This window comes from Echiichthys vipera (assembly GCF_963691815.1).
Source record: "Echiichthys vipera genome assembly, chromosome: 13".
Classification (NCBI taxonomy): domain Eukaryota; kingdom Metazoa; phylum Chordata; class Actinopteri; order Perciformes; family Trachinidae; genus Echiichthys; species Echiichthys vipera.
The window spans coordinates 25,548,002-25,574,776 of NC_139838.1; the positions used below are offsets into that span (position 1 = coordinate 25,548,002).

Sequence of the window (26,775 nt, forward strand, 5' to 3'; positions counted from 1 at the left end):
CACGCATGCACGGGCGCGCACGCACGCACGCACGCACGCACACACACGGAGGACGAGTGCCTTCAGTCTGTGCTCAGGAAGCTTTTGCTCCACCATATCTGCACATGCGAAATAACTCTTGTTCTGAATATTAAATTAAATGAAATTTCAGTGATATGTCTCAGTTTTTTAACTAAATTCTTGGTCATTTTTCCCACTCTTGTGTCCACTTTTCTCCTTTATTGACAATATTTTGCACCGGCAGCTCCTGAATGAACAGCGGCTCCCTCCTGATAGTGTGTAGCGTGCACATACGCCCGTGGGATCTCTAATAACGTATCCAGCATCTGACCTGCTACTCTCAACGTAACAGCACTGTAGCAGCAGCACTTTCTACCTTTATGCAGTATAGTCGTGACGTCACAACTGTGCAAAAAAAGTCCTGACGGCTCGTTTAAAGTGTCTGAAAACAGGTGGTTTGCATTTCTCTGCGGATTGAGTGTTTTGATACTTTCACAGTGCTGACAGTATTACAATATGAGACCTTTTGCTTTTAAAATCTCGCTCATAGTGAAGTCCACTGTGGAGAGTAATGATCGCTGCAGCTACCTGTCCGTCTGGTTCGTCCTCATCGCTGTCCGTCACTCGCTCTTTACACTTGAGGTCGATGGAGCCTTCAGGACAGGAATCCTCTGGGGGGGAGGGGGGGGGGGGAGAACACAGACAATACTTTCAACTGCTCCCTGAATCAGTTCCTTCACCACCAGTGTCACTGTGAATAATAATAAATAGTAAATATATTCACTAGCAACCCGCGGTCTGTGGCTGAAGCTCACCAGACGACGCAGATGCATCCTCGTTCTTTCTAAGAACGCTGATGTCCAGGGTCTTTTTTTAAAGATCGTTACGGGAACTGAAACTATGACTTCGTGGTGACGCAACAGTCTCTCTAACCACCGCTATCATCTGACTCACCCATGACATCATCGTCCCCCTCTTCCTCACAGATGACCATGCGCTCTTCGTCGCTGGTCACGTCCTCGCTGGCCGCGCCCTGGTACAGGGTCTGAGGCGGCTGGTGGTGGCGGAACAAGCTCGCCCCGTCCTCCTGACAGAAAAGAGGGCCAGGTTTTATAGTTTTACTATTCTCTTTAATCTACTTTAGTCTTTGTTGCTTTTATACACACGAGTAAAACAAAAACATTACATTGAAAGTTAAACTGAATAAAGGAGGTTATAGTTTACAGCTAGTCATCCTCAAAGCAATTTCAGTCAAAAACAACTGGACTGGTTGTTTGTCTAGGAAGACGTTTCACCTCTCATCCAAGAGGCTTCATCAGTTCATGTACGCATCTGACCAGGCTGGGACTGGTCCAACTACTACTACTACTACTACTACTGGTCCTTTGAGGTTAGATTGTTGAATCTCCTGGGAAGGGATGAAAGGGCGGCATTGTAAATTGGAGATAAGCATTGCCGCCCTATCATCCCTTCCCAGGAGATTCAACAATCTAACCTCAAAGGACAACTGTTCACACATGGCCCGGGTGACCCCAACGACTGTCGTTCAGACTCAATAGAGCACTAACGAAGTCCAAACCAACTTCCCACCAACGACTGTCACTCTAACGACGGGCGTGGGCACTTAGAGCACAAAGGGTGTCAGTGACATCATCGGCCTTGTGAGAGGTTAAATACCTGGATCTCCACACCAGTTAGTTGGACCAGTCCCAGCCTGGTTCTGGTCCTGGTCCTGGTCCAGTCCCAGCCTGGTCAGATGCGTACATGAACTGATGAAGCCTCTTGGATGAGAGGTGAAACGTCTTCCTAGACAAATAACCAGTCCAGTTGTTTTTGACTGAAATTGCTTTGAGGATAACGATGACCTGGACGAATGAGAACATTCACAGGCTCATGCAACAGTGCTTTCCTTCTTTAAACTTATTCAAACCACAGTGCTGAGGTATCTTTTTCTAAGCCTCATCCAATCCCCCCCCCCCCCTCCCAAAAATAGCTGAAACGTCACGATCGACAGCTGTGATAGTGTTGCGATTGTTTGGAGGGAGCGTGGACGTCACTTCGATAGCTTTGAATACTGGTCTTGCAGACCGGAGGTGCTTTGCAGGTGAGGAGGTGGATTTTGTAGGAGATGCAGGACTCGAATACTGTGGATGGGAACCCTGGCAGCTGAGCTCAAGCTCTGTGAGGTCTCTGTTTTCAGTAACAGTAAAAAATGCAGTCGTTCTTTTTGTCGTCCACTCTTTAAACACACTATCCAAAGCTTTCAATTTGAACGCTTTTTGCACTTAAGTTGAATAGAAGTCCTGCAGAACAACACTTCAAACAGAAGTAATATCGCTTTTACCAAAGCCAAGTATACAAGTATACGACCTTGCCGACAGCGTAAATGCCTTCGAAACAAAAGAGCTCACATGCAGGCCTCTCCCTCTGTGATTAGGAGCGAAGCAGCAAACACCACAGTGTGTTCAAAGACGCTAAAAAAAGTAGAAAGTGAACCCTTTGAAGTTGGAGGCTGAACTCCCCCAGAGCTTTCAGCAGCAACAACTCCAGCCCTCACACAAAGAACCCAGCGAGTCCGTCTGAACGTTTTTTAAACTGCATGCTTTCATTCGTGGAGTTCAACCAACGTGCGTCGCAGTGTGAAGGACACACGTCTGCCGTCTATAAATACACACGCGCTCGTCGGTGCGTAGGCGCTCACATACACACAAGCACTTTTTACAATTACTTCAGTCTGTTGCTTTTATTTTCAGCATTTCTATTTGATTAATTTATTCTCTTGGACGCGACAAATCCGTTTAAAGTGCTTCTTGACTTAACTGAAAGTGCATGATTTAAATGTTCTCCAGCTTTAACATGAAACGAGAAGCTGATCTCAAACAGTTCGCTTCACATTCTTAAACCTCCCGAGTCTGTCCGCTGCCTTTGAGCTACAGATCAACAGCCGCCCACCTTCTCCAGGTCTCTCTCTCTCTCCCTCTGCTCCAGGGTGTGCACGGCGCTTTGGGAAAAGGCTCGGGGACGGGGGTGCTGCCCGACAAACACCCCCCCTCGACGCTCCGATCCCCCCGGCCAGACCGGGCCTCCTACCTTCCCCTCCAACACCTGAGACTCGGGATGGGCGTCTAGAGAGGAGAAGAGCGAGACTGATCAGAGAAAAGAACATCATCATGGAATAGATCAATCAAACCAGTTCTATCAAATCCACACGGACGCTTTGACTAAGAGTGTTTTCTATAATTACCTTACATTCAGTCACACAATGCTTGAATATGACTGAATGTATTTTAAGCGACTGCAGGATCTAAAACAGACAAAAGACTCAAAGCAGAACATGATTCACTGATTTATACATTTTACCTTGTGAAAAGCATTTTGAATATTTAAAATGACGCAGGTAAAATATGAACGTAGTCTCCGTGACGGCACCCCCCTGTCACCCAAAGTGGTACGCCCCACATTAATCAGACTTTAAGCTTTAATATGACTTCAACGGGTGAGTTATATAATAATTCACCTCCTTACAGTTGTCATGAACAGGGAAATTAAATAGACACAACACAGATTTTTGTACCAGGCTATAAACTCGGGCTGCAACTAACAATTACGTTCATTGTCGCTTCTAATTTAATCGATTACTTGTTTGGTTTATAAAATGTCCATCAGTGTTTCCTAAAGCCTAAGATTTCGTCCTCAAATGTCTTGTTTTTGTCCACAACTCAAACATATTCAGTTCACTGTCATTGAGGAGGAAAGAAAACAAAGAAATATTCACATTTAAGAAGCTGAAGTCAGGGAACTTTGCCATTTTTTCCTTATAAAATTACTCAAAATGATTAATCAATTATTTAAAACAGTTGGGGATTAATTTAATAATTGAAAACTAATTAATTAACCGACGAATGGTTGCAGCTCTATAGGAAACATGTTTATCTCTGCTGTAAAGTTGGACATTTTAACATGGGGGTCTATGAGGAGTGTGGCCATTCAAGGAACTGCAGTCTTTGCTGTTTGTTTGTACGTTGGTCGGGAAATGCTGATAAATGCTAATCAACACACACACCTATGCTCTCTGACATGCTCCTCTCCCGTGCCTCCTTCGGCGTCCCACGGCCCTCCGACAGCGACTTCCTGCGGTCCTTGTTGCACCACTTCCAGTCTGGGTGAGCTCTGAAGTGGGCCTCTTTCACCTGGAGGAGGAAGAGGAGGAGGAAGAGGAGGAAGAGGAGGAGGAGGAAGAGGAGGAGGAGGAAGAGGAGGAGGAAGAGGAGAAGGAGAAGAGGGTTGTTGCAGTTGTGGTTCAGTCATTTGCCTGTTTTTCATCACCTAACTCTGAACAAGCTGCTGTATCTGGCTGTTTAGAGCACAGAATTAAAAGCTCACACACACACAGAGACACACACACACACACACACACAGAGAGAGACACACGCACACACACACACACACACACACACACACACACACACACACACACACACACACACGCACACACACACACACACGCACACACACACACGCACACACACACACACGCATTTTTTACCTGGAAGGCCAGATCGTGGTACTGCTGCTTCTCGTTGGGCCCCAGAGCGTACCACCACTCCCCCAGGATCTTGCTCACTGTCCGGTTGTCTTGGTTGGGATGTCGCTGGTGCACCAGGGCCCGGTGGCGTTTACTGAAGATCATGAATGCATTCATGGGTCGGCGGATGTGGTCCTTCTCCCTCTGGTTGGGGTTCGGAAGTGGACAGTTTAGTTTTATGAAAAGCATTAACCCGTCTCTGTTTCTCTGCAACCGATTCACAGTCTGTCCGCATGGTGAACTGACCTTCCTGTCTCCGTCCTTAGGAAGGGCGCTGAGGGACTGTGTGCGTCTCTTCATGGGGCCAGAGGAGGGCGCCGCATCGTTGGCCACACCCGGGGAGAACCTGCATTCACAGAGAACAAGTGAAACTGTGAGTCCACAGGAGAGGAGAAGTCCAGGAAATTCCTCCTTGCGGGGACTTTTCTCATCTTTTATGAAGAGACTGAGTGAAAGAGTGTGGATCTACTTCATTTCGTCTGTTTTCCAAGTGTTTTTTTTACGTTTCACATCCTTGCAGACGGTCAAACAGAGAACATGAATAATGCTTATTATCTCAGAGCAAACAGGTGTCGGGGATCAGAGCAGGGAAGAAATTAAGAGTAAAGTCGTGTAGTGGAAGTAAATGAACCGCGTGGGTTTCAGTTTGTCTCTGAATAAATGCTGCAGCTCCTCAACACCCAAAGTTAAGAACACCAAAGTCCCCCCTGAGCCTCGGGACCACGGCCTGGAAGCTGGAGCAGGAAAGTTATCTCGCTGTGTTTCAACATTTAAAGGCTGTGGCCGTGTTCATGGTAACTGTCATGGGACATAACCTCAGTGTGCTTTGTTTAACAAAGAAAGATTAATTACACAATAACACGTCAGATGAGTAATCCAGAACTATCATTCGTGTCAAACGTGCCGCTTCAAAGGGTTTCTCCAGAGCACTTTTCCAGCATTTCAAGGTGCATCTACCAAGCTTGTCCAGCCCCTTACAGCGGCAGTGAATGGCATATTTATTAAGAGTACGTACAGTTCATACAGTACACTGATGTTTCCACTTCTTCATCACATTAAATTAAATGTTATGATGAGGACCAAAAAGGATGTTTTGTGACAGCAGTCTACAGAAGGGCGACGAGTTAGAGCACAGCAATGTTTCACGTTTCAAAATGTGTCACCTGTTTGACTTTGCATCCTATATAACCTTCATTTCAAGCACTTTCAAGCACTTTCTGAAAACACCACATTAAAGTTCAAGTGTTTCCGGCACCCGTACGAACCCTGCGCTTCAGCAAACATGAGTGGGACCACCGCAGGTGAACATTTAATATCCAGGAATTCACAAACACCACAAACACCAGAAATCAGCAATAAAGCAAAACTGTAGCAAATAAATCAGTGAAGATAAGAAAGAACTTGATAAATTCAGAATTAAAGACTGTCGTAGTAGTCATGCAAACACCAGTGTCTAGTAGAACAACAAATGTAGTTAATAAAGACGACTGAACTGATCACATCACATGTATAACACTTGTTTTCTCATCCCTCACTTTGCCTACGAAAGAAAATATCATAAAGGAAATGAAACACTTTTTGCTTATCTGATCATTTTCATTTACAAGATTGGCATGAATGCACTTATTATAAACCACTTTGGATTTAAAAACGTCAGCTAAATGAATGTAATGTGATGCAATGCTCAGATTTTGAAATCGATTGCTTATATTCTGCAATTGATTTAATTTCACTCTCTGTAAAAAACAAAAAAAGTGTGAAAATACATTCAGCTACCTATTAGTCAAAATATGGGCGACTGTGGCTCAGTGTAAGAGTGGGTCGTCCTCCGATCGGGGGTTCGATCCCCAGCTCCCCCGGCCCACATGTCGAAGTGTCCTTGAGCAAGACACTTAACCCCGAATTGCTCCCTGTGCTGTGCATGGGTGTGTAAATGTGCTGTGAATGGTTAGATTAGATGGTCTGTAGATGTCCACTGCCATCAGTGTGAATGTCTGTGTGAATGGGTGAATGTGACAAACACTGTGAACGCACCTTGAGTAGTCAGAAGACTAGAAAGGTCCATTAACCAAACTAATAAACCTGGATCCGCGCATTCTTGAAACGACTGGGAAGAGAATACCGTTGCTTTCATTGTGACCGTTAGAAACGTCTTTAGAAAGTTTGAGCCTGAAGACACGACGTCTGCACCTCTCAGCTGTGAGAGGCTGAGCTCAGTGTCCAGTCGTGACTACACCAATGTGCCGCCTTTTTGCCTTCTTGTCTAGTTTCACAAAAGCGTTTTTATTATATACATGAAACACATAAAGCAGCAGAGGTGACATAACCAGAAATATTATTTCAGTATGCTGCTAAAGTGCACGCTGCGTATCGTTGTATATTGTATAAACCTGCGTTTAACCACAATGTCTGTTGCACTCTGTCACATTTAGTTATTGTTTGATTTATTGTATGTTAGCTTTATTTTAATTTGATTGATGTTTTTATGCTAATTGTCACTCTGACCCTTTCCCATCTTTGTACTGAAACTGTTGCACAATCATTTCCCTCGGGTTAAATAAAGCTTCATGAATCTTGAATCTTGAAAGCAAAATGAGGAACACAAACACACGTCCATGAAGTTAGAAAACATATTAGATAGATAGATAGATAGATAGATAGATAGATAGATAGATAGATAACCTTATTAATCCCCGAGGGGAAATTAGGTCATCGTAGCAGCGGTACAGAGCAATCAGGAGTACTAAAAATAAGATAAAATATAAAATACAAAATATGAACAACAATAAAATAGAATAAAATAGAAGTACACAGGGGGATGTTTCAGTTTGTCAGTATGTGCGTTAAGAAAAAGGTGACAGATTCAGAACGGACAGATAAGAAGCTGTAAATAATAAATAAATAAATATAGAGTAAATGTTTATCTTGCTTATATTTGTATGTGTCTGCGGGCACAGTTACAGTGAAGGTGTTTGGGTAAAATAGGTCGTAAAAGGAGCTCAAATCTTGTTAAATAAGTAAACTTTATTTTTATCAATGCCATCAGTCTCTCCATTGAGATGAGGCGAGACAACAGGTGTATCTCACTGCAACACTGAGAGATTGCTGAAGCACTTCTTTTGGCGATGGCGGCCTTTGTGAGCACGGTGACCCTGAAGCATTCATAACCACGCTACCAGCCAGACAGCCGCGCAGCCTGTCTGAGTCACTCTGAAAGAGCAATAACCCAGCCAGACGCAGAGACGCAGCCCGAGACCGAGCTGAACGAACAGGCACAGACTGTGCAACTCCTGCCAGACGCGCGCCGATGCAGCTGCTAGAAGAGAAGTTGTTTGTTTGTTTCCTTTGAATTTCGCTGTCAGAGGTGGTTCTTCGGTGCACCTGTTGTGAGCGCGGCGTCCTTGAGAGTTTTAAAGTCTGTGATTCTTACTGCACAGACAAACTGTGTCGTCGAATCATCTACAGTTACTATCTGTCTTCTGCTGAGTCATACCCGCAGAAAGTCGCAGAAAGGAAGCACGACGTATACGGTGTTTTGCTCAAAATGAGGTTACATTTAAATGTGGCCCCGAAACTTTTTAAAGGACAGAAGGTGAGCTCACTAAACTTGCTCGACGACACTATTGTATTATTATTATTATCAAGCAGGCAGATCTCAGCGCGTGTAGGCAGAGGGTACCCTTCAGGCCCTTTCACATATGAACCCTGGATAATGTCAGGAGTATCATCCAGAGTGTCTCCTTCTCACATGTAGCATGAAACAGGAGATTATCTGTTCGCACTTACTGGAAATACTCTGTACTGTTTTGTTTAGGCGAGGGGTGGCGCCGGGGTAGAGCGTGCAGGAGGCAGGACATGACGCACATTAACCCTTCAGTGACTACAGAAACAGTAACATTTAACAGTCATAAACAACCATCCGGAGCTGTTGCAAGACTCTGACAACATAAAAAGCTAAATGCACTGCTCGGCTCTATTCTGCTACGTCAAAGGTTGAATATGTAGAGTCTTTATTAAAAGCTTTATATATATATATTTAAATAATACACCCACGGGGCGTGTTAGGGGGTACAGAATGAAAGTATTGCTTCTCCACAAAAAATATATTTAGTCTGAATTAATATTTAAATTGTTTTCTGTCACGTTCTGTTTACATTGTAGCAGCTAATAGCGTTTGGCGTTGCGGGTTGCCAGGTTTGTCTGTTGTTGCTACAGAAACAAGGAATCATTTTGAGTTGAGAGCTAGCTCATCGATTACACACCACTCAAAGACTTGAAGACTGGCTAACGTTAAATACTGTTGTAAAATTAATTGATTAGTCTAAATTAGTCGTTACCCTGTATGACTCATCACTTGACATGCAGCAGACTGGTCGCTGACACACTCGGCAACGAACCTGGCAACCTGACTGCTGGAATTATGTTTTGTTGTTGCGACTACGATCTTGAGACACTAGATGGCGGTGTTCTGCTCATTCTCCATATTCAATCATTTATTTAAAATGAACTTACGGGTCGTCTGTATCGCTCTCTGTCTCGCTGTCGGCCCCGCCCCTGTCTGCAGGAGGATTGTCATTGGTCGGGGGAGGGCGTGACGGCGATCCCCTCTCTAGGTCTGGAGGGCCGGTCCGACCGTCGCTCACCAGGGCCACACCACAGCGAGGCTCTGAAAAATAAAAACCATTCATATGCTTAGTTAGTGAAACGTTTTGTGAAACTGTAACGTTTGAGGATGTATCTTTAAATTCAGATACAATTAAGCGGAGTAAAAAATACATATTTCATGTATTATCAAAACTCTGCACGGAAGAAAATGTTATTCTGCAAACAAAAAATACAAAGAGAATATTACAAATGATTCCTTTTCTTCTCATTAATGTGCAAAACTTCTTTCCTTATCTGTTGCAGTAGTAAGAAGAAAGCTGTTTACTATAAGGAAACTTTACCGGACAGGTTTAGTGAATGTAACTTAGGGCGCACTCACACTGTCCATCCGTACAAAACACCTTTCACGGCTAAAGTCTAGTTCGTTTGGGAGAGGTGGGCGTTTGTAAAGCGCGTTTGCACATGTACGAGGACGAGCGTGCCCACGTGTACGAGGACGAGCGTGCCCACGTGTACGAGGACGAGCGTGCCCACGTGTACGAGGACGAGCGTGCCCACGTGTACGAGGACGAGCGTGCCCACGTGTACAAGGACGAGCACGAGGCCTACGGTGGCTCTGAGGTCATTTATGTGCGCCTGTTGGGACCATGCGCGGACATTTAAAACAATGGCGGCGAAAGGTTCACGTTGGTGTGATGCAGAGGTGGAGTGTTTACTGCAGATTTGGTCGATGAAAAGATTCAAAAACAGTCGACAAAACGCACAAAAACTCTGAGGTCTACGGAAAGATTTGAGAACAAAGCGACGCATTGCGATGACGTCATCAATGAGTGTGACGTGTTACGGCGTGATGACGTATAGGCAGCAAGAAGCATTCGCCGAGGCCCAGGTAGTGTGAGTACAAACGGGCCTGGGCCACGGGGGGAAGAGGGAGGGGGGGGCAAGTACCCCAAAGCACGGGGCACGGTACGGACGGACAGTGTGAGTGCTCCCTTGAGTTCTACTGAAGCTCTTTGGAAGATGACTGACCACTCCCACAGTCAGAATACGTCTCTGAATAAATTTTAACACTCTCGTCAGCAAACGGTGTTATCAACAATGTTGCTGGAACTATGTTGGTGTGAACACCAACTGTGCTGATTTGCAGCAACTGTTTTGGGAAACTGTGACTCGGCTGCTGCTGCGTCCGGCCAACGTTTGTACTTGAGTGTTTTGGCAGAAACACGGTCTTGCACACTGTTCCCAGTTACGGTCATCATACTTGGTTAGTATGGGCTGAAACTAAATATATAAATACAAAACTATTTTGGTGATTAAATGATTATATACTTCAATGATTAAAAAATATATCATTATATAATAAAAATGCTTAAAAAGATGAATAAATAATAAATAATAATAATTAATTTCCTAAGTTAATTGTCACCAGAAATTCAATAATCAAAATGAAATGAGATATTAAATAAATAAATGTTTTATTTGTGAATCTATTTATTTATTCATTTATTTATTTACACATATCTTAATATATTTACAGATTTGTATATTTATCTATTTATTTACTGTGTTCAAATATTTATTGATCTATTTATAAATGTGTTTATTTATTATGTTCACATATTTATTTATCTATTTATAAATGTATTTTTTTATTATGTTCACATATTTATTTATCTTTTTATAAATGTATTTATTTATTATGTTCACATATTTATTTATCTTTTTATGAATGTATTTTTTATTATGTTCACATATTTATTTATCTTTTTATGAATGTATTTTTTATTATGTTCACATATTTATTTATCTTTTTATGAATGTATTTTTTATTATGTTCACATATTTATTTATCTTTTTATAAATGTATTTTTTATTATGTTCACATATTTATTTATCTATTTATAAATGTATTTATTTATTATGTTCACATATTTATTGATCTATTTATAAATGTATTTTTTATTATGTTCACATATTTATTTATCTATTTATAAATGTATTTTTTTATTATGTTCACATATTTATTTATCTTTTTATAAATGTATTTATTTATTATGTTCACATATTTATTTATCTTTTTATAAATGTATTTTTTATTATGTTCACATATTTATTTATCTTTTTATAAATGTATTTTTTTATTATGTTCACATATTTATTTATCTATTTATAAATGTATTTATTTATCAATATATACTTTAATTTATCCTGACTTTTAATGAATGAATTTGACAGATTTATTTATTTCACTGCAGCAACTTACACTATGGGTAAATGAAACTTTATATAAATAAATACAATTAAAAATAAATAAATTAATGTATAAATAATAAACTGACAAAAAAGTAAATGAAGAAACGAGTGAGTAAATATAAATAAATACACAAATAAATGTAATATTTATGCTTTAATGTCTCATTTACTTTGTGACAAGCAAGTATTAAATGACTTATTATTTATTCATTTAAGCCTTGTATCATATAATTAGTTATGTATTAAATATATTTAGTTCCAGCTCTTAAACCCCTCCCTCCTCTATAAGATGAAATGACACATATGTGGGTATAAGAGAAAAGGAGTGCAGGCGTTTGCTACCTTTGCTCTGATTGACGAGTTGTTGGCCGTCGGCAGGTTGGGCAGTCGCTCCTGATTGGCTGGGCTCCAGGAAAGGGACGAGCGAATGCCAAGGGAACACTGGCACCGAGCGAGGCTCCACGTTGGTCCAAACTGTGGGAACACGGAGGGAGAGAGAGAGAGAGAGAGAGAGAGAGAGAGAGAGAAAGTGAAATGTCATCATGTTTATCCGTCTCAGTATCACGGGCTGTAGACAGAAGGTAGCGTTCTGCCCTCTGGCAGCATGTGAAATCCTACGTGATCGTCAGCCAGCGATGAGCTAAAGCGCCACTAAAACCTACACTTTCACCGAAACCAAAGACCATGAATGGACTTGTGTATTCAGCCTGCGACACCGCCCCCCTCTGCAACACACACACACACACACGCACACAGGATAATGAGAGTTGAGGGGTCAGGTGGTGTGATGTGACAGGGGAACGTGTTCTTTTTATCCACAGAGGATCCAGACTACTCGCTGTCTAGACCGCTGCAGTGGGAACCATTTCAAGACGAGCAACACTGCAGAGTACAAGTTTCATTTGTACACAACAATCTCTATCACTACTGTTATGACACTGCTGAGCAACAAATGTCTCCCAGACGCTGGCGCAGCACCGTGGGTTTGTTATGCGTCAATGAAAACACGACAGAGGGCAGAGACGGCGCACCAGAGATGTTTCAGCCTTTCAAAAGGTCTAAAACGTGTTAGTTATTAGATTTATCGTGTTACTAATCGATCATTTCATATCTTAATAACGATATACGTCACAGTAGTTTGGTATGTTCTCTGGTCTATATGAAATAATCACACAGTAAAGCCTATTTTTGTTTAGTCCTTTGTGAATTCAATACGTAACAAATTAAAAATATTGAGTATTTTCTTCTTTTATTGAGAACTTTTTTGCAAAATACAACTCAAAATATTTCAAATCAGAATTTCCAGGAAAAAAATGTAGTCAGCTTGTTATTATCAATTGAAGTGATGTGACTGTGCATCATGATGTCTTGATATATGATTTCATCACGATACGATTCCAATGAATGATGGTAAACGATCATATCGAATGATCACCCGGCCCTATTATGGCTCCAAAAACAGACGTCTCTACCAACAGAAAGTCTGGGTCCTGTAGCGAACCAAACAGTCCATGCAAGACCTGTCTGCAAAATCTTGCACATGCACCTCCCTCAAGGCAGTCGCCCAAGCCGCAACAATACCGCCACCAACACTGCCACCAACACCGTCACCAACACCGCCACCAACACTGCCACCACCACCACCACCAACACTTCCACCAATACCACCACCAACACCGCCACCAACACGGCACCAATACCACCACCAATACCGCAACAAACAGTGCCACCAACACCTCCACCAACCAACACTGCCACCAACACTGCCACCAACCAACACTGCCACCAACACTGCCACAAACCAACACTGCCACCAACACTGCCACCAACACTGCCACCAACACTGCCACCAACACTGCCACCAACACTGCAACCAACACTGCAACCAACACTGCCACCAACCAACACTGCCACCAACACTGCCACCAACACTGCCACCAACCAACACTGCCACCAACACTGCCACCAACACTGCCACCAACCAACACTGCCACCAACACTGCCACCAACACTGCAACCAACACTGCCACCAACCAACACTGCCACCAACACTGCCACCAACCAACACTGCCACCAACACTGCCACCAACACTGCCACCAACACTGCAACCAACACTGCCACCAACCAACACTGCCACCAACACTGCCACCAACACTGCCACCAACCAACACTGCCACCAACCCTGCCACCAACACTGCCACCAACCAACACTGCCACCAACACTGCCACCAACCAACACTGCCACCAACCAACACCGCCACCAACACTGCCACCAACCAACACTGCCACCAACACTGCCACCAACCAACACTGCCACCAACACTACCACCAACCAACACTGCCACCAACCAACACTGCCACCAACCAACACTGCCACCAACACTGCAACCAACACAGCCACCAACACAGCCACCAACACAGCCACCAACACTGCCACCAACCAACACAGCCACCAACACAGCCACCAACACTGCGTTGACCGCAAGAAACATTAAACACCGAACACGCTAATTCTAAAGGAAAAAATATAAAATTTTCACATGGTTTCATATCTTCTTAAACATGTTTTTTGAGCCGTAAGCTAAAGGATGTGACTGTACTGTAACAAAACACAAGATGAGATGTTACAAAAAACAGTGTTCGTCCAGCACACACAAACATATAAACTCTCTCACACACTCACACACACGTGACGTGGCGCACATGACGAAATAAATCGTCATTTCATGGGTTGAAAAAGGCGCAACATGCGTCCACTGTTTCAAATAATCCTCTGTTATTATGACAAACTTAGTAATACTGTAACAACCTCAACACACTGTTACCTCTAATGTCCCCACTAATACATTTTTGGACATTTAGACTTTGGGAATCATTGGAATAGTTCATGGTTTTATTAGCATTAGTTTATTCTAAGTGTCTGTACATTTATGTTTCACCCTCGGCTCCTCCCTTGACTGCGGTATTCCATATACAGGTCGAGCCTGGTGGAAACAAACCCGCTGTGAACTCTGCTGCAGCACTTCGATGTCCAGTTTCCATTAATAATTTCATAATAAAGTATTAAAATGGTCTATTTATAGCTAACCATTCACCGGCTGTGGCTGATCTGAAATGGAGATCCAGAGACTGCTGAGCAAGAAGAAAACGTAAACATCACATATAGATGTACTGCTCGCGCTGGTCAAGACCGTCTCTTTTGACTGCAGACCCCGGTGTCTCATGACTATTATCACCGCGCTGACCTTTGCACTCCTTACTACTTAGTGGCGGTTTGTGTTGCTGTGTGCATGGGGAACTTCTGCTGAGGAAGTGAGGCTTATTCAAATGTTTTACACACCAGAAATTGCTTTCGTAAGGCCTGAAATAGCACTGTCAAAAGTATTTATATATCTTTTTTTCCTCCTTCATAATTTGATCGCCAACAGGTGGGTCCAATTCAGATAAACTGAGGCAGCTCTTAAGGTTGTAGAAAGGTAACGACTTACTCAAGGACACATCAGCAGTACAAAGGATGTCGATATTTGGGAGTTTAAAAAGAATTTCGACATGATTCGCAACAATAATGAAGCGTGTAACACAAACTAACAACACTGAATCAGACTCAGTGCAGTGCTGTAGTTAAGTCCAAGGCCAGTCAAGATGCTAATGCTTCTATAATGCTAATGTAGTGTTTAAGGAGTTAAGATAGAGCTACAAACAAGATAGCTGTATCTTCAGCATCGCCACTTGTACGTTCCGTGCAACTGATCCCGAATAAGCAGCCAGGAGCAACTTGACCACTGAGACCGAGACACGTGCGAGACACAAGAAAAGAAGATGTGGTCTCCAGGGCGGACTCTACAGCTGTAACACCTGAACACCACATGGTGCAGTTACGTAAGAGTGCAGGAAAACTAGTCAGCAAGCGAGCACAGAAGTTTGAGCAGATAGCTTAACATAACGTATACACTATACACCATGTTTGAAACATTAAGCTTCACTCCAAGTAGTAGTCCTATTAGATATTACTATAGTTACTGTTACTTATGTGGTTGCTTGCATCTCTGGGACTGTCTCTCTGTTTGTCTTTGTGCCTGTCTTTTCTTTTTCCTCCTCCCCAACTGGTCAAGACAGACGTCCGTCCTCCGTAGAGCTGGGTCTGTTCGACGTTCCTGCCTGTTAAAGGGAAGGTTTTCATCGCCACTGTGTGCACAAGATTGCTACTCATGGGGGAAGTGTTGGGTCTATTTAAACCATGAATAAGTCACAGAGTGTGGTCTTTACCTGCTCCGTATGTAAAGTGTCATGAGATAACTTTTGTCATGAATTTGCACTGTAAATAAAGTTGAATTGAATTGAAATTAGCTGTATGATTGCTGACCAAATCTGCATGGAACACTAAACAACATCCACTTTTATATAATTAAGAGTCCCACACATTTGGAGCCTACATTGGGAATCGATCAGGGGGTACGGGAGCTCATGTGACAGATCTGCGGGTGTCGGGAACCACTGCTTTAAGGTGCGAAACAAATCCAACTAAAGACTCTTCAAACTCTCAGAGGAGCTGCTGACACCCTGGAGAGGCGAGGCATGAATATCCCAGGGAAGCACTGACAGCGTGGAGCTGAGAAAAATACCACAGACAGAAACACTGCGCAGATACTGTAACCATCTGTCGCTATTGGTATACTCGAAGCGCCGACAGCGATGATGACGAGCGAGAGACAGCGGTGACAAAGCGGTGCACCTGACGGGGTGAACAGCTGCTTTAAGGTGGCTAATTAAACCACTCAACTGTAGATATCCACCTGTCCAATGACTACACACACACACAGGGGGATATTGGGAATCATTTCTCCTGTGGGTGCAAAAGCAATAATACAGTTTCCGAGCTGTGTAACAAGATGGGACCCCGGCTACATGTGAGCACTTATCTCCTCCTCACTGACGGCTGCAGATGTACTCCAACAGAGCAGTAATGAAACTTGTGATGCTAATGCAGCTGCACTTGAGCCCGGCTATATTTAGGAGCGATCTCAGCCGTGGGGTCTCCGCAGCCTGCTGCCTGTGTTTGTTTCCGGGCTCACTGTGGCTCTAGGTGTTTTTAAAAATGTATGTCGGAGGAAACGTAACGCTACAGAGGCAGGTGGCTGTTAGCAGCAGTGCGAGGGATGTGAGAGGGAATGAAAGCGGGCTCCGATAATCAGCTCAGGCCTCGGCGCTTTACCGAGCTAATTCTACTGGTGGAAAAAAGTGTATCCATGACAACACACTCTTTTTTTCTTCTGCTGAGAGTGATGAAGCATATTCACATCACGCTGGACCTGCCCTTGATGCCCTGTCTGAGGTTGTTGATTGTCTGGAATAGCGCGATGAATGTGTGTCTCCACAGTGTGTGTGTGTGTGTGTGTGTGTGTGTGTGTGTGTGTGTGTGTGTGTGTGTGTGTGTGTGTGTGTGTGTGTGTGTGTGTGGTGGAGGAGGAGGTGTGAATGTCCTTGTTGCTCTCTGTACTCCTGCACTCAGTCTTGCATGTCTAGACATGCCAATATCCTCGCCTTTTTAAAGTCTCAGTGTAACACCCCTTGACGCTCTCTCTCTTACACACACAGACACACACATAGGTATGAAAAGGGTGACACCCCTGGCACACGCACACGCACACTCCGTGACTCTGACACTACACACTGAGTCACAAATTACACACACTGAGGAGCAGATCTGGGTGGCTGACTGTGCGACTGCTATATCAGACCTTTTCTGATCTTCCTCATGCCTCAGAGGAAAAAAGGTCTCACTCTGAATTAAAGTCACCTTTACTGTTTGAAGTCCAGGGATTATAATTTAATGAGAAAAGGGTCATGAAATACTGAATACTGAGAGTTACAGTTTAAAGATCCTCTTAATGAGTCTGCTTCTGTAGCTGTAACCATGTTTCCTAAAAAACACTGAAACACGCACTTTGCTTTTTTATCTGTGTGACTTCGAACACGACCTCTTGCTTCATCAGACGTCTGTGTGAACTGTGAAACTGAGCAAAAATTGCCAATATCTCTCTGCACTAAGACACATTCCTGTGCATTCATCGCACTTTCAGTTCTCACGTTTAGAAAGTGCTGTTGCTAAAATGACACCAAACGAGAAATCCTGCATTTCGAATGGAAACTGTCCCCCCCCCCCCCCCCCCCCCCTTCTATATTCAAAGTAACATTTTGTTTGCAGTTTTGGCTGTAATATCGCATGGTTGGCATGGAAACAAGCACACAGTATATGATTAACCCAAACACCTCTATTTGTCTTCAGTGGCCGATGTTCTTATATCCAACAGAGTGCACACAAAGCTGACAGAAACATTTTCACAACGGATTTTTCCCCCCAAACGCTTCCTTTAAAAGAAAAATGGTGCAAAAAATAAGGCAACATCACCCCCTTTTTCATCCTCCCTTAAACAACACTGTGCTCCTCAAATTTACAGTACACCTTGTATTTTAGAGAGTTAGCAGATGGTTAGATTTATTTAAAGCAATGAGGAATGTAATATATATATACTCTACATCCCTAGCACACCAAAGCTCACAGGTACGCCAACTGCACGGATGCTGTATTTCCAATAACCCCATTTATTGTGGTCCCTTAAGCTTGCAAACGCTGTTCTGTAACTCCATATTTTGTTTGTAGAGCACACAGAAAATCTCGCATTTCCGTCACAAAACATCCAGCACCACCTTTAATCCATCTTTCACTCGTCTCGTCACCTGGCCAGTATGACATAGAATGATCAGAATTCAGTTTATGGGCGCACTCACACTGTCGTTCTGTCCCGGGCCAAAACCGTTTTTTCAGCTAAAGCCTAGTACCTTTAAGCAGTGTGAGTGCACCCGTTCCGCGCATAACAGCCGACAGCCGCCCGCTTGAAAGAGGTGGGCTTTAGCGGAGCCGTTTGCACATGTACGAGCACGAGCGTGCGCACGTGTACGAGCACGAGCACGAGCCCTACGGCAGTAGCGTTATGTGCGCCTGTTCGGACATAGAAAAAAGAAGGAGGGACCATGCACGGACATTTAACAACAACAACAATGGCGGTGAAAGGTTCACGTTGGTGTGATGCGGAGGTGGAGTGTTTACTGCAGATTTGGTCGACGAAAATATTCAAAAACAGTCGACAAGACGCACAAAAACTCAGAGGTCTACGGAAAGATTTGTAAACAAAGCCACACACACGCGATCAATGCGTGTGACGTGTTACGGCATGATGACGTATGGACAGCAAGAAGTATTGGCCGAGGCCCTGGCAGTTTGAGTACAAACGGGGCTGGGGCGCGGGGGGAGAGGGAGGGGGGACAAGTACCCTAAAGCACGGGGTCGCGGTGCGGAAGGACAGTGTGAGTGCGCCCTAAGTCTTTATCCAAAATCCAAGAGTTAAGGGTCGTCCACACCACTGAACACACACAGCTACTCCACAAGGAGAAGTGCCTCTGATTTAGTGGTATTTAGATTTAAAGGTTGCTTGGGAAAGGGCTCTTTTTTATATTCAGTGGCAGTTTTATGGAATGGGTTACCGACCAATCTGAAGACAATGGGATCTCTAGTGAGTTGAGTATCAGACATCAGTCACAAGATGGTGGTATTTATTGGTATCGTTTTAACTCATGTATGTGTATGTGTGTATGTTTGTATGTGTTTGATTGAATTGTGTTGTTTTATTTTCTTCCTACGCTATCATAAACACTGCATTTGACACACACTCACACTCTCACACACACACTTACAAATGCCTACACTACGAAGGGACCACAATGGAAATAAGCCCTTGGGCTTTTTTGTGTTCTCCTTTTGTCCTGATGCACTTTTGTATTCCTACCCTTGTGCATATGACAATAAAGAATTTCAATCAATCAATCAACCAGGAACTATAACGATGTGAGCTTCCACACTGATGCACCGAACGATCAGCTTTGTAAACAACAGCGCCAAGCACGCGCTGCACGCTCCAGCTGTGTCGGAGCCCCGCATGTCCCTCGTCTATGGGGTTTCCTAAGTGCATTAATTGGCGTACATAAAAGAGGTAGTCTGAAAACAGCATATACAACATTTATAAAGCACTTGATTTAGCTTTTATGTTTCATTTTTCTCATAAATAAGAATATGGGCGAGGAGAGAGAGAGACTGAGACAGACTTCAGTAGCCGGTGTAACACTGGTAATATAAAAGATCATCCTAGTTCATTCATTCATTCATTCATGGCTGTCCCGCCGTCAATCACACATCTGAGCCCCACCGGAGCCAATCACCTTTCTCACCTACACTTCATTCATTCATTCATCTTCAACCGCTTGTCCCTGTCGGGGTCGCGGGGGGCTGGAGCCAATATTATTATGTATGGTTTGAACGTGATGCCCTTTAAATGCGGATGGGTTTTGATTTGCTTTACATTTGAGTTCTAGTTCTTAGAGTGGACGGCCCTTCGTTTTGTTTGTTTTTTTAAACTCATTTTTTCGTTAAAAGAAAAATTTCTCCTCAAATGTTTGTGATTTACCGCACATGCCAAATAGATATTCATGAATAATCGAATAAAAAACTCAATAAAAACACTAAAAAGGCAAATCAATGGGGGGAACAACAACCTTTGAATACGGTTTCTTTCTTACAACGCAGGCAAACAGTAGTAAGTGAATGACTCATAGCCGTAGCACTCTGATGACACTCCTGTAACTCTACAGAGAGAACGAAAGCGAGAATAACTGGGCTAGAGTAGAGTACATACGCTTCAGCGTGCACATCCCTGCCTGCTCTACACTACGGCACAAAAGTGGCTCAGCAAACTTTGTGTCTGACGTGAACAAAGGCCAAAGCCACAGCGCCGTGACCCTCTCTCGTTCCTTCTCCCCGTCCTGACTCACCAGTCCCCGGCCGTCCCATGATGATCTGTTTGCGTGGAGCGGGGTGAGGCGACTCAGCTGGCAGTATGAGTGGCAGCAGGGCGGTCGGAGTAGGGTGACAGGCTACAGGCTGTGGCAGCCCCCCTCCAGAGGCGTCCTGGTGCCCTTCAGGTTTCCTCTCCCGCTCCCTGCCTCCAGAACCAGAGGAGGACAGGGTCGAGCCCGACGAAGTGGGCATCGTGGAGGGGCTGGACAGGGCAGCGTGGCCTGCCATGGCTGGAGTCAGAGACTGGGGGGAGACATCAAAAAAAGTATATATATAATAATGCAATAAAGTTATAGTCTTGAGACTGATACCGGTTCTAGAGGGGACCTTTTCTATGTGGATTGTGCACCAATTCTGCACCAATATGAGTCTGAAAAAGTACACAGAGGCTGCTTTCTTAAATTAATAACGTTATAAAGAATATTTAACATTCATATATATGAATTACACTGTCAACCAATCCTAGAAACAACCGTTCATAAATAAAAATGAAATAGCTAAATGATGTTTAGTATCAGTCATGTGCTGAAGATTTAATAAAGGACTCAAATGAAAGCCTTTAACTATTTCTCTATATTAAGCACTTTTTTCTGCATTATTTGTTCTGTAAAGAAGGTTTTTTATATCCGAAAACATTCACAGATACCGACTAATACACACTGATATGTGTGTGGTAGGTAACTGCATCAGTCTATATATTTTGAGGATTAAATATTTAAAGTAAATTAGCTACTCAATCAAGTCCTGCAGCATAATCCACTTCAATTTTCAGACGTCACAAGTTTTTTCAGAGGTTTTCTAAGATCAGCTTTATGTGGGACTCTGGGTCTCAGTAATGCTGACTTAGATGAAGCTATAAACGTTTTAGGGTCCTTTAGGGTCTAGCATGGTTTGTACTTTACATTTTCAGTGGAGTTTCTCAGTCACTGGCAAAAATACACTAATTAAACATCACCCTGGCTACAATATGAAACATTCTGAATCTGCGTGGACATCGCAAGGTCAGCCTTTGACCGGCAGCAAAGTACAGCATAAAAAAAAAAGTCTTATTGCTAAAAATATACTATTTAATGGATGAGTTGTTTTATTCAGGGTTCGTACAGCTTTTCAAGATTAAAATTAAAGCACTTTTGCAGCACTTTCAAGGAACGATAATCACACTTTCTGGACTCTTAAAGCTAAAATCCTCCAATTTGGGAATTGATTTACTTGATTTATATGAGTTTCTGATGAAACACCAGATAATGTTATTTTTTTATTATTCAAGCATATTCATAACTGTGGAAACATTGTAGGAAGCACTTTGTTAACTACACAATGGTTGAATGATACGACAATAAGAGCAAATATAGACACTGTTTTGCTCTACCGCTGTTATACTGAGGTAGCTATGGCATAATAATAATAAAATTATATTACAAATAGATTTTGCCCATTCCTGTACTGTACATGATCATATTGCCAAAACAAAACAAAGTGACTTTCTTACCGAGCTTGAGGTGACCAGGACAAGTGTGGATGTAGGGTTACGCAGGAGAACTGCACCGTTGGTGGTGGCGCCGTTGATAGGGACTGGGACCTGCAGGCCTGGGGGAGCTGTGTGTTGGGGCTGGCTGTGCTCTCTGGACCTGCTCCTCTCTCTCCTCCCCAACGGGCCATCAGAGAACTTGGCCAGGGGGACATCTGGGTTACGAACAATGACCGGGGAATCACGGAGGGGCACAATGCGGCGTGGAGAGGGTTCCTGGGGCAGCGGGGAGGGAGGGGTAGGGGACACCAGCATGGGTGGAGGCGTGGAGGCAGCGGAGGATGGTGGCCTGCTGGTGGCACTACGAGGCCGGGGGAAGGAAAGTGAGGAGGGGGTTGTGGGTTGACTCTGTGGGGAGAGGACTCTGAAGGCGGCAGGGTTGTGGCCAAGACTTGGGTCTCCCACCAACCCTCCACCTATGCCCACCAGCTGCTGTTGCTCAGGTTTGATCTGGTAGTCCTGGATCACAGGCAGCGGAGGGGGCGGGTGGGAGTCGAGCTTCCTCTTGCTGGGGCTCATGGGGACTGTGAAAGTGAGGTTGGTCTGAAAAGTGGGCACAATCCCCGATAGGTGTCGCTCTCGCTCAGCACCCGGTGTACCCATCTTAGTGCCGCTAAGCTGGCGGTGGCGGCGTGGAGTAAGTGAAGCAGGAGCTGTGATGGGGCTGAAATTGGCAGGGCGGAAACCGAAGAGCGGAGAGGGTGAGGGTGAGGGGGTAGGGGAGAAGGGCGACTGGTTGGAGATCGGGGAGTATGAGGGTGTGCCTGAGCGGGAGCCCCCCAGGGAGACCAGCATGGTTGCTGCCTCACACTCATCGAAGTCGAAACGAGAGAGGTCCTGGGGCAGCAGAGAGGGAAGGACCAGGCGGGGGCGGGAGTCTCCTCCACGACTGCTGGCCTCGCTGCTTTCGCGTGACGTCTCATCCCAGTCAAATTCAGAACTAGCTCTCCCACCGCTCATTCGGAGGTCAGACGGCGTCAGGGTCCCTGTGCTGCTGGCTCCACCCCGTTCCCGGTTGCCTCCACTGGCTTCCATCTCCTTGGTCCTCATTGAGAGGTGTCTGGAGCAGTATCCTCGGCGCTGGGACTCTTTAGAGCAGCCCTCCCTGGAGCACAGCCTCCTCCACTGCTTCCCATTGAACTTCTTACGGATGCCAGTTGGCGTGCAAACCACATCTCCCTTCTTGTATTTTTGCTGTGCAGCTGTCAGTGGGGTGCGGGAACGTGAAGAGGAGGAGGAGGTTGAACCTGATCCAGATCCACCGCCACCACCTGCTCCTCCACTAGAAGAACCACCTCCTGTGGTCTTGTCTACTCTGGAGGAGGATGCGGTGGAAGAGGACATGGAAGGGAGAGGAGGGAGCTGAGGGGTGGTAATGACAGCACCAGCTGCTGCAGCTGCTGCGGTTGCTGGGTCAAGGCCTAATAGGACAGGTGAAGGAGGGGGGTGGGGTTTCAAGGCCAGGTGGGCAGGGGGGATCCCGATGCCCCGCACCACAGACAGGTGGGGATTGAGGTAGCCAGGCGGGGGCTTAGAGACAATGTGGCGGTGTTGGGGAAGTGCCATTGGTTTGGCCCCAGGTATGATCGCCCCCATTGGGAGCATGTTAAAATGGGACACCTCCATGTCTTCTTCTGGGGTGAGTGGCATGTACGGGTGAAGTTGCTGCTGTTGTTGGTGCTGCTGCATTGCACTGTTCTCCCTTTCTCGCTCTATTTCCCTCTCTCTTTCCTGTTCTCTGCTTCTCTGGAGGTCCCTCTCCCTCTCTAACTCTTTCTCAATTTCCCACTCTCGGCCCGGAGCCAGGCTGAGGACTGATGCTGGGGTTACTGGGGAAGTGATGCTGTGGCCCGATGTGGAGGAAACAGGAACCATGCCTGGGTAGGGGATTCCTCTCCCTAACCCTGACCCCACACCGGGTGCCATCCCCCGGCTGAGACGACACACCTCCTGCTCCACATCTATCTCCTCCCTGTCCTCTCGCTCCATTTCCTTGTCTATGACCCCCACTTCTTCATCTCGTCCTCCTCCGGACGGCAAATCCAGGTCCCAAGGCGGCACCAGAAGCCGGAGTGTTTGTCGGGAGACCCACACTGCCTGGGTACCACCAGCTGTCCCTCTGCCATCGTTTTCCTCATCCACACCGTCAGATCTTTCCTCAGACAGAAGGACACGGTAGCGGTTGGCCACCGCAGGGTGTGTGTCCACCTGAGTCACCACACCTTCTCGGTACCACTGCCAATGGCCCTCGCTGCCCTCCTCATTACCAAATGGTACGCAGACCGCAGTGCCAATAGCTATTGGATGGACACCAGGCGGCGGGGCATCTAGGATAATGTCCACCACCCCTGGGGGGCTGTCATGTCGATACGGATAACGGCACAGTGTCTTCTCGCCATTCACTTGCACCTCCAGGCTTCCAAATTCACCGCTGACCTTACGGACGACTCCAGCCCTGAACACCAAGTCTGAAAACCCCTCTTCATCCCTCCTTTCACCTCCTCCCTCATCGTCACTTCTTCTCCTGAGCTGGCGGGCGAGAACACGCTGATTCTTCAGCCCTTTGGCAAGGGCGTCAGACAGTGCATCCGGGAGACTAGGTGGAGCGTGCGTAGACATCTGTGTGAGGGCATGTGAGTCGCCGACTACCTCCAGGTCAGCCGAGTGCTCGCTGGCGGTGTCTGTGGATGAACAGCGGGGCAAGGGGCTGGGGGACACTCGCTCTGCATCCCTCAGCCCTTCACCTCCTCCAGGCCTTTCCCTGTCCCCTCCCAGCGTCAGGGTAGGGGGTCCTGGGGAGCCGTTCTGAGGCCCCTCCCTGCCAACTGTCCTGCTGTGGAAGTCATCCATCAGGTTCCTGTTCTGACTGTTGCCATCAGAGTGCGAGACACCGATCTCACTTCCTGAACCCGTTGACCCGTGGTTGATGACTCCAACACTAAGAGGAAGAGGAGGGGGCGTGCTGGAGGAGGGGTTGCTATGGTTGCCAGTAACAGACGAGCAGTGTTCAGAGGTGTACTTTTTCTTGGGAACGCGGGCCTTGAAAGTGGCCGTTTTTCGACTGGAGGCGGGGTTTGGGCTGTTGTTGGCGCTCGGTGTACTACTGTTACTACAACTGCTACCACCACTGTCACTGTGGCTGCTGCCGCTCACAGCTGACCTCCCCGACCTGTCAGCCGAGGCTGTCAAAAACTTCCCAGAATCCATCACAAGTGATACTGTCGTTTCTGATAGCCCGTCCCCCTCTGAAGTGTCCCGCGCTCTAACTGGGTCCGTCTGGGAGGACTCTGAATGTGAATTAGAAGCAAACGAAGAGGAGGGCGTTCGGCTCTGTGGAGATCTGCTTCTGTCTCTGTTCTCATCAGAGTCTCTCTTCTCCCCTCCTTCTGGGGCCTCCCCCGCTCCGCGGCGCTTCCCCCCTTTGGCCCGGGTAGAGGGAGGAGAGCGCCGGCCCTGCTTTTTTATCGGCTTCATCTTTTCATCTAGCTTGCCTTTCCTCCAAACAAGTCTTTTTATTTATTTATCCCAGTGATTGTCTTTGGCGTTCCTCTCTCTTACTCTGCCTCGTATTTTTTTCTTCTTCCCCCTCCTTTCTTTTCTGTCTATTTTCTTCCTCTGCCGGGGCCTCTCTCTTTCATCCTGTCTTGTCTTGGTTGCGCGACTTCGGCACTTGCCCACCTTATTCCAGAGACTCTGAAAGAAACGGAACAGGGAGGGTGCGTTACTCATGTGGCAAACACATTCAGACGTGCCGAAAGCCAAAGATAGCTACTAACTGCATGTCTTTGAGAGAAAAAAGTGACCGATTAAATCAAAATCTATGAAAACATCAAAGTATTTCAAAATAAAAGCAAAGCAAAGAGGGACTTTGTGATCAAAAAACGTCGTACGACATAAGAGTAACAAACACTTAAAGATGAATTCTAAGAAATGTATTCCCTGCTAAATGATGCACCGTCGTACGAGTGTAGTAATGACAATGACTCATCAATAAATTCATCACACGTTAAATCATTACATAACTGCTTCTACTCACATTACACAAGGCCTGCTTCCACACCAGGTACACATTGAACACATGAGGCCATATTGTATGGTAAACACAATGCAGGCTACCAACACAGTATGGAAATAGTGAGGAGCGCTTTTGCAGTTTGCCCAGACAAGCCTTTCTGCATGCACACACACTCTCTCTCTCTCCGTCTCACACACACACACTGCTTCTTGGCCAGCCGTAGAGGCGGGGGAATTCCTTCTTCGCTCGCATACTGAAACTCTCTCTCTCTCGACCCTTATCTATGTATTTCAAAGCGGAGTCAATCCGCCCCTACAAACTCCATTTCCTGTGGAAGACCATTACCTAACTTCCCGTTACTTTATTCCTCTCTCTCTCTCTCTCTCTCTCTCGCTCTCTTTGCTACTATTACACTTTCATTCTCATTCCTTGCCTTCCCTCATCTCTCTCCGATATTGATTTCGACCTCTCATCTCTCCCTTTTGTCTCTCCTCTTCTTTCACTTTAAGTCTCTATCCTCATTTTGTGCTGCAGTCAACCAGAAAAGCAAAGAGTTGTTCCCAAATAATTGTTATTCCACACCACCAGTCATTCAGTATCGCTCTTCTTAGCCACGGCAGCGTTACTGAAAATATCGTCTATACCACACCGAACTCATTCGCAGTTCTGCCCCCGTTTGGGAAGTAAAACAGATTGATTTTGCTGACTTGTTGAACGGGAGACTGTTGTCATTTAACTGGTTTGTTTGCTGTGTGGCTGATACGCGCGGGACTTGCCTCGGGTCCTCGCTGCTGTGTGCTCTGCCTCATTTTTTCCAATACAAGAGACTCTCCACAGAGCTACGATTGCCAGAAGGATGTTAACAACAAGTGTATGAGAG

At 45.3% G+C, this 26,775-nt stretch overlaps 1 protein-coding gene across 1 annotated transcript in view; it reads right to left on the reverse strand.

Annotated features, from left to right (window-relative positions):
• The window catches only part of cica (capicua transcriptional repressor a), a 48,975-nt gene that overhangs the window by 17,203 nt on the left and 4,997 nt on the right, over window positions 1-26,775 (reverse strand). Inside the window, exons 2-11 of the mRNA XM_083926109.1 lie at window positions 21,842-25,573; window positions 20,328-20,595; window positions 11,786-11,917; window positions 9,098-9,251; window positions 4,832-4,931; window positions 4,547-4,729; window positions 4,064-4,190; window positions 2,953-3,125; window positions 955-1,087; window positions 589-671 (exon numbers count right to left, since the gene is read on the reverse strand). Coding sequence (XP_083782235.1) covers window positions 589-671; window positions 955-1,087; window positions 2,953-3,125; window positions 4,064-4,190; window positions 4,547-4,729; window positions 4,832-4,931; window positions 9,098-9,251; window positions 11,786-11,917; window positions 20,328-20,595; window positions 21,842-25,354 — 4,866 coding nt within the window. The 5' untranslated portion in view covers window positions 25,355-25,573. The remainder of the gene's footprint in view (window positions 1-588; window positions 672-954; window positions 1,088-2,952; window positions 3,126-4,063; window positions 4,191-4,546; window positions 4,730-4,831; window positions 4,932-9,097; window positions 9,252-11,785; window positions 11,918-20,327; window positions 20,596-21,841; window positions 25,574-26,775) is intronic.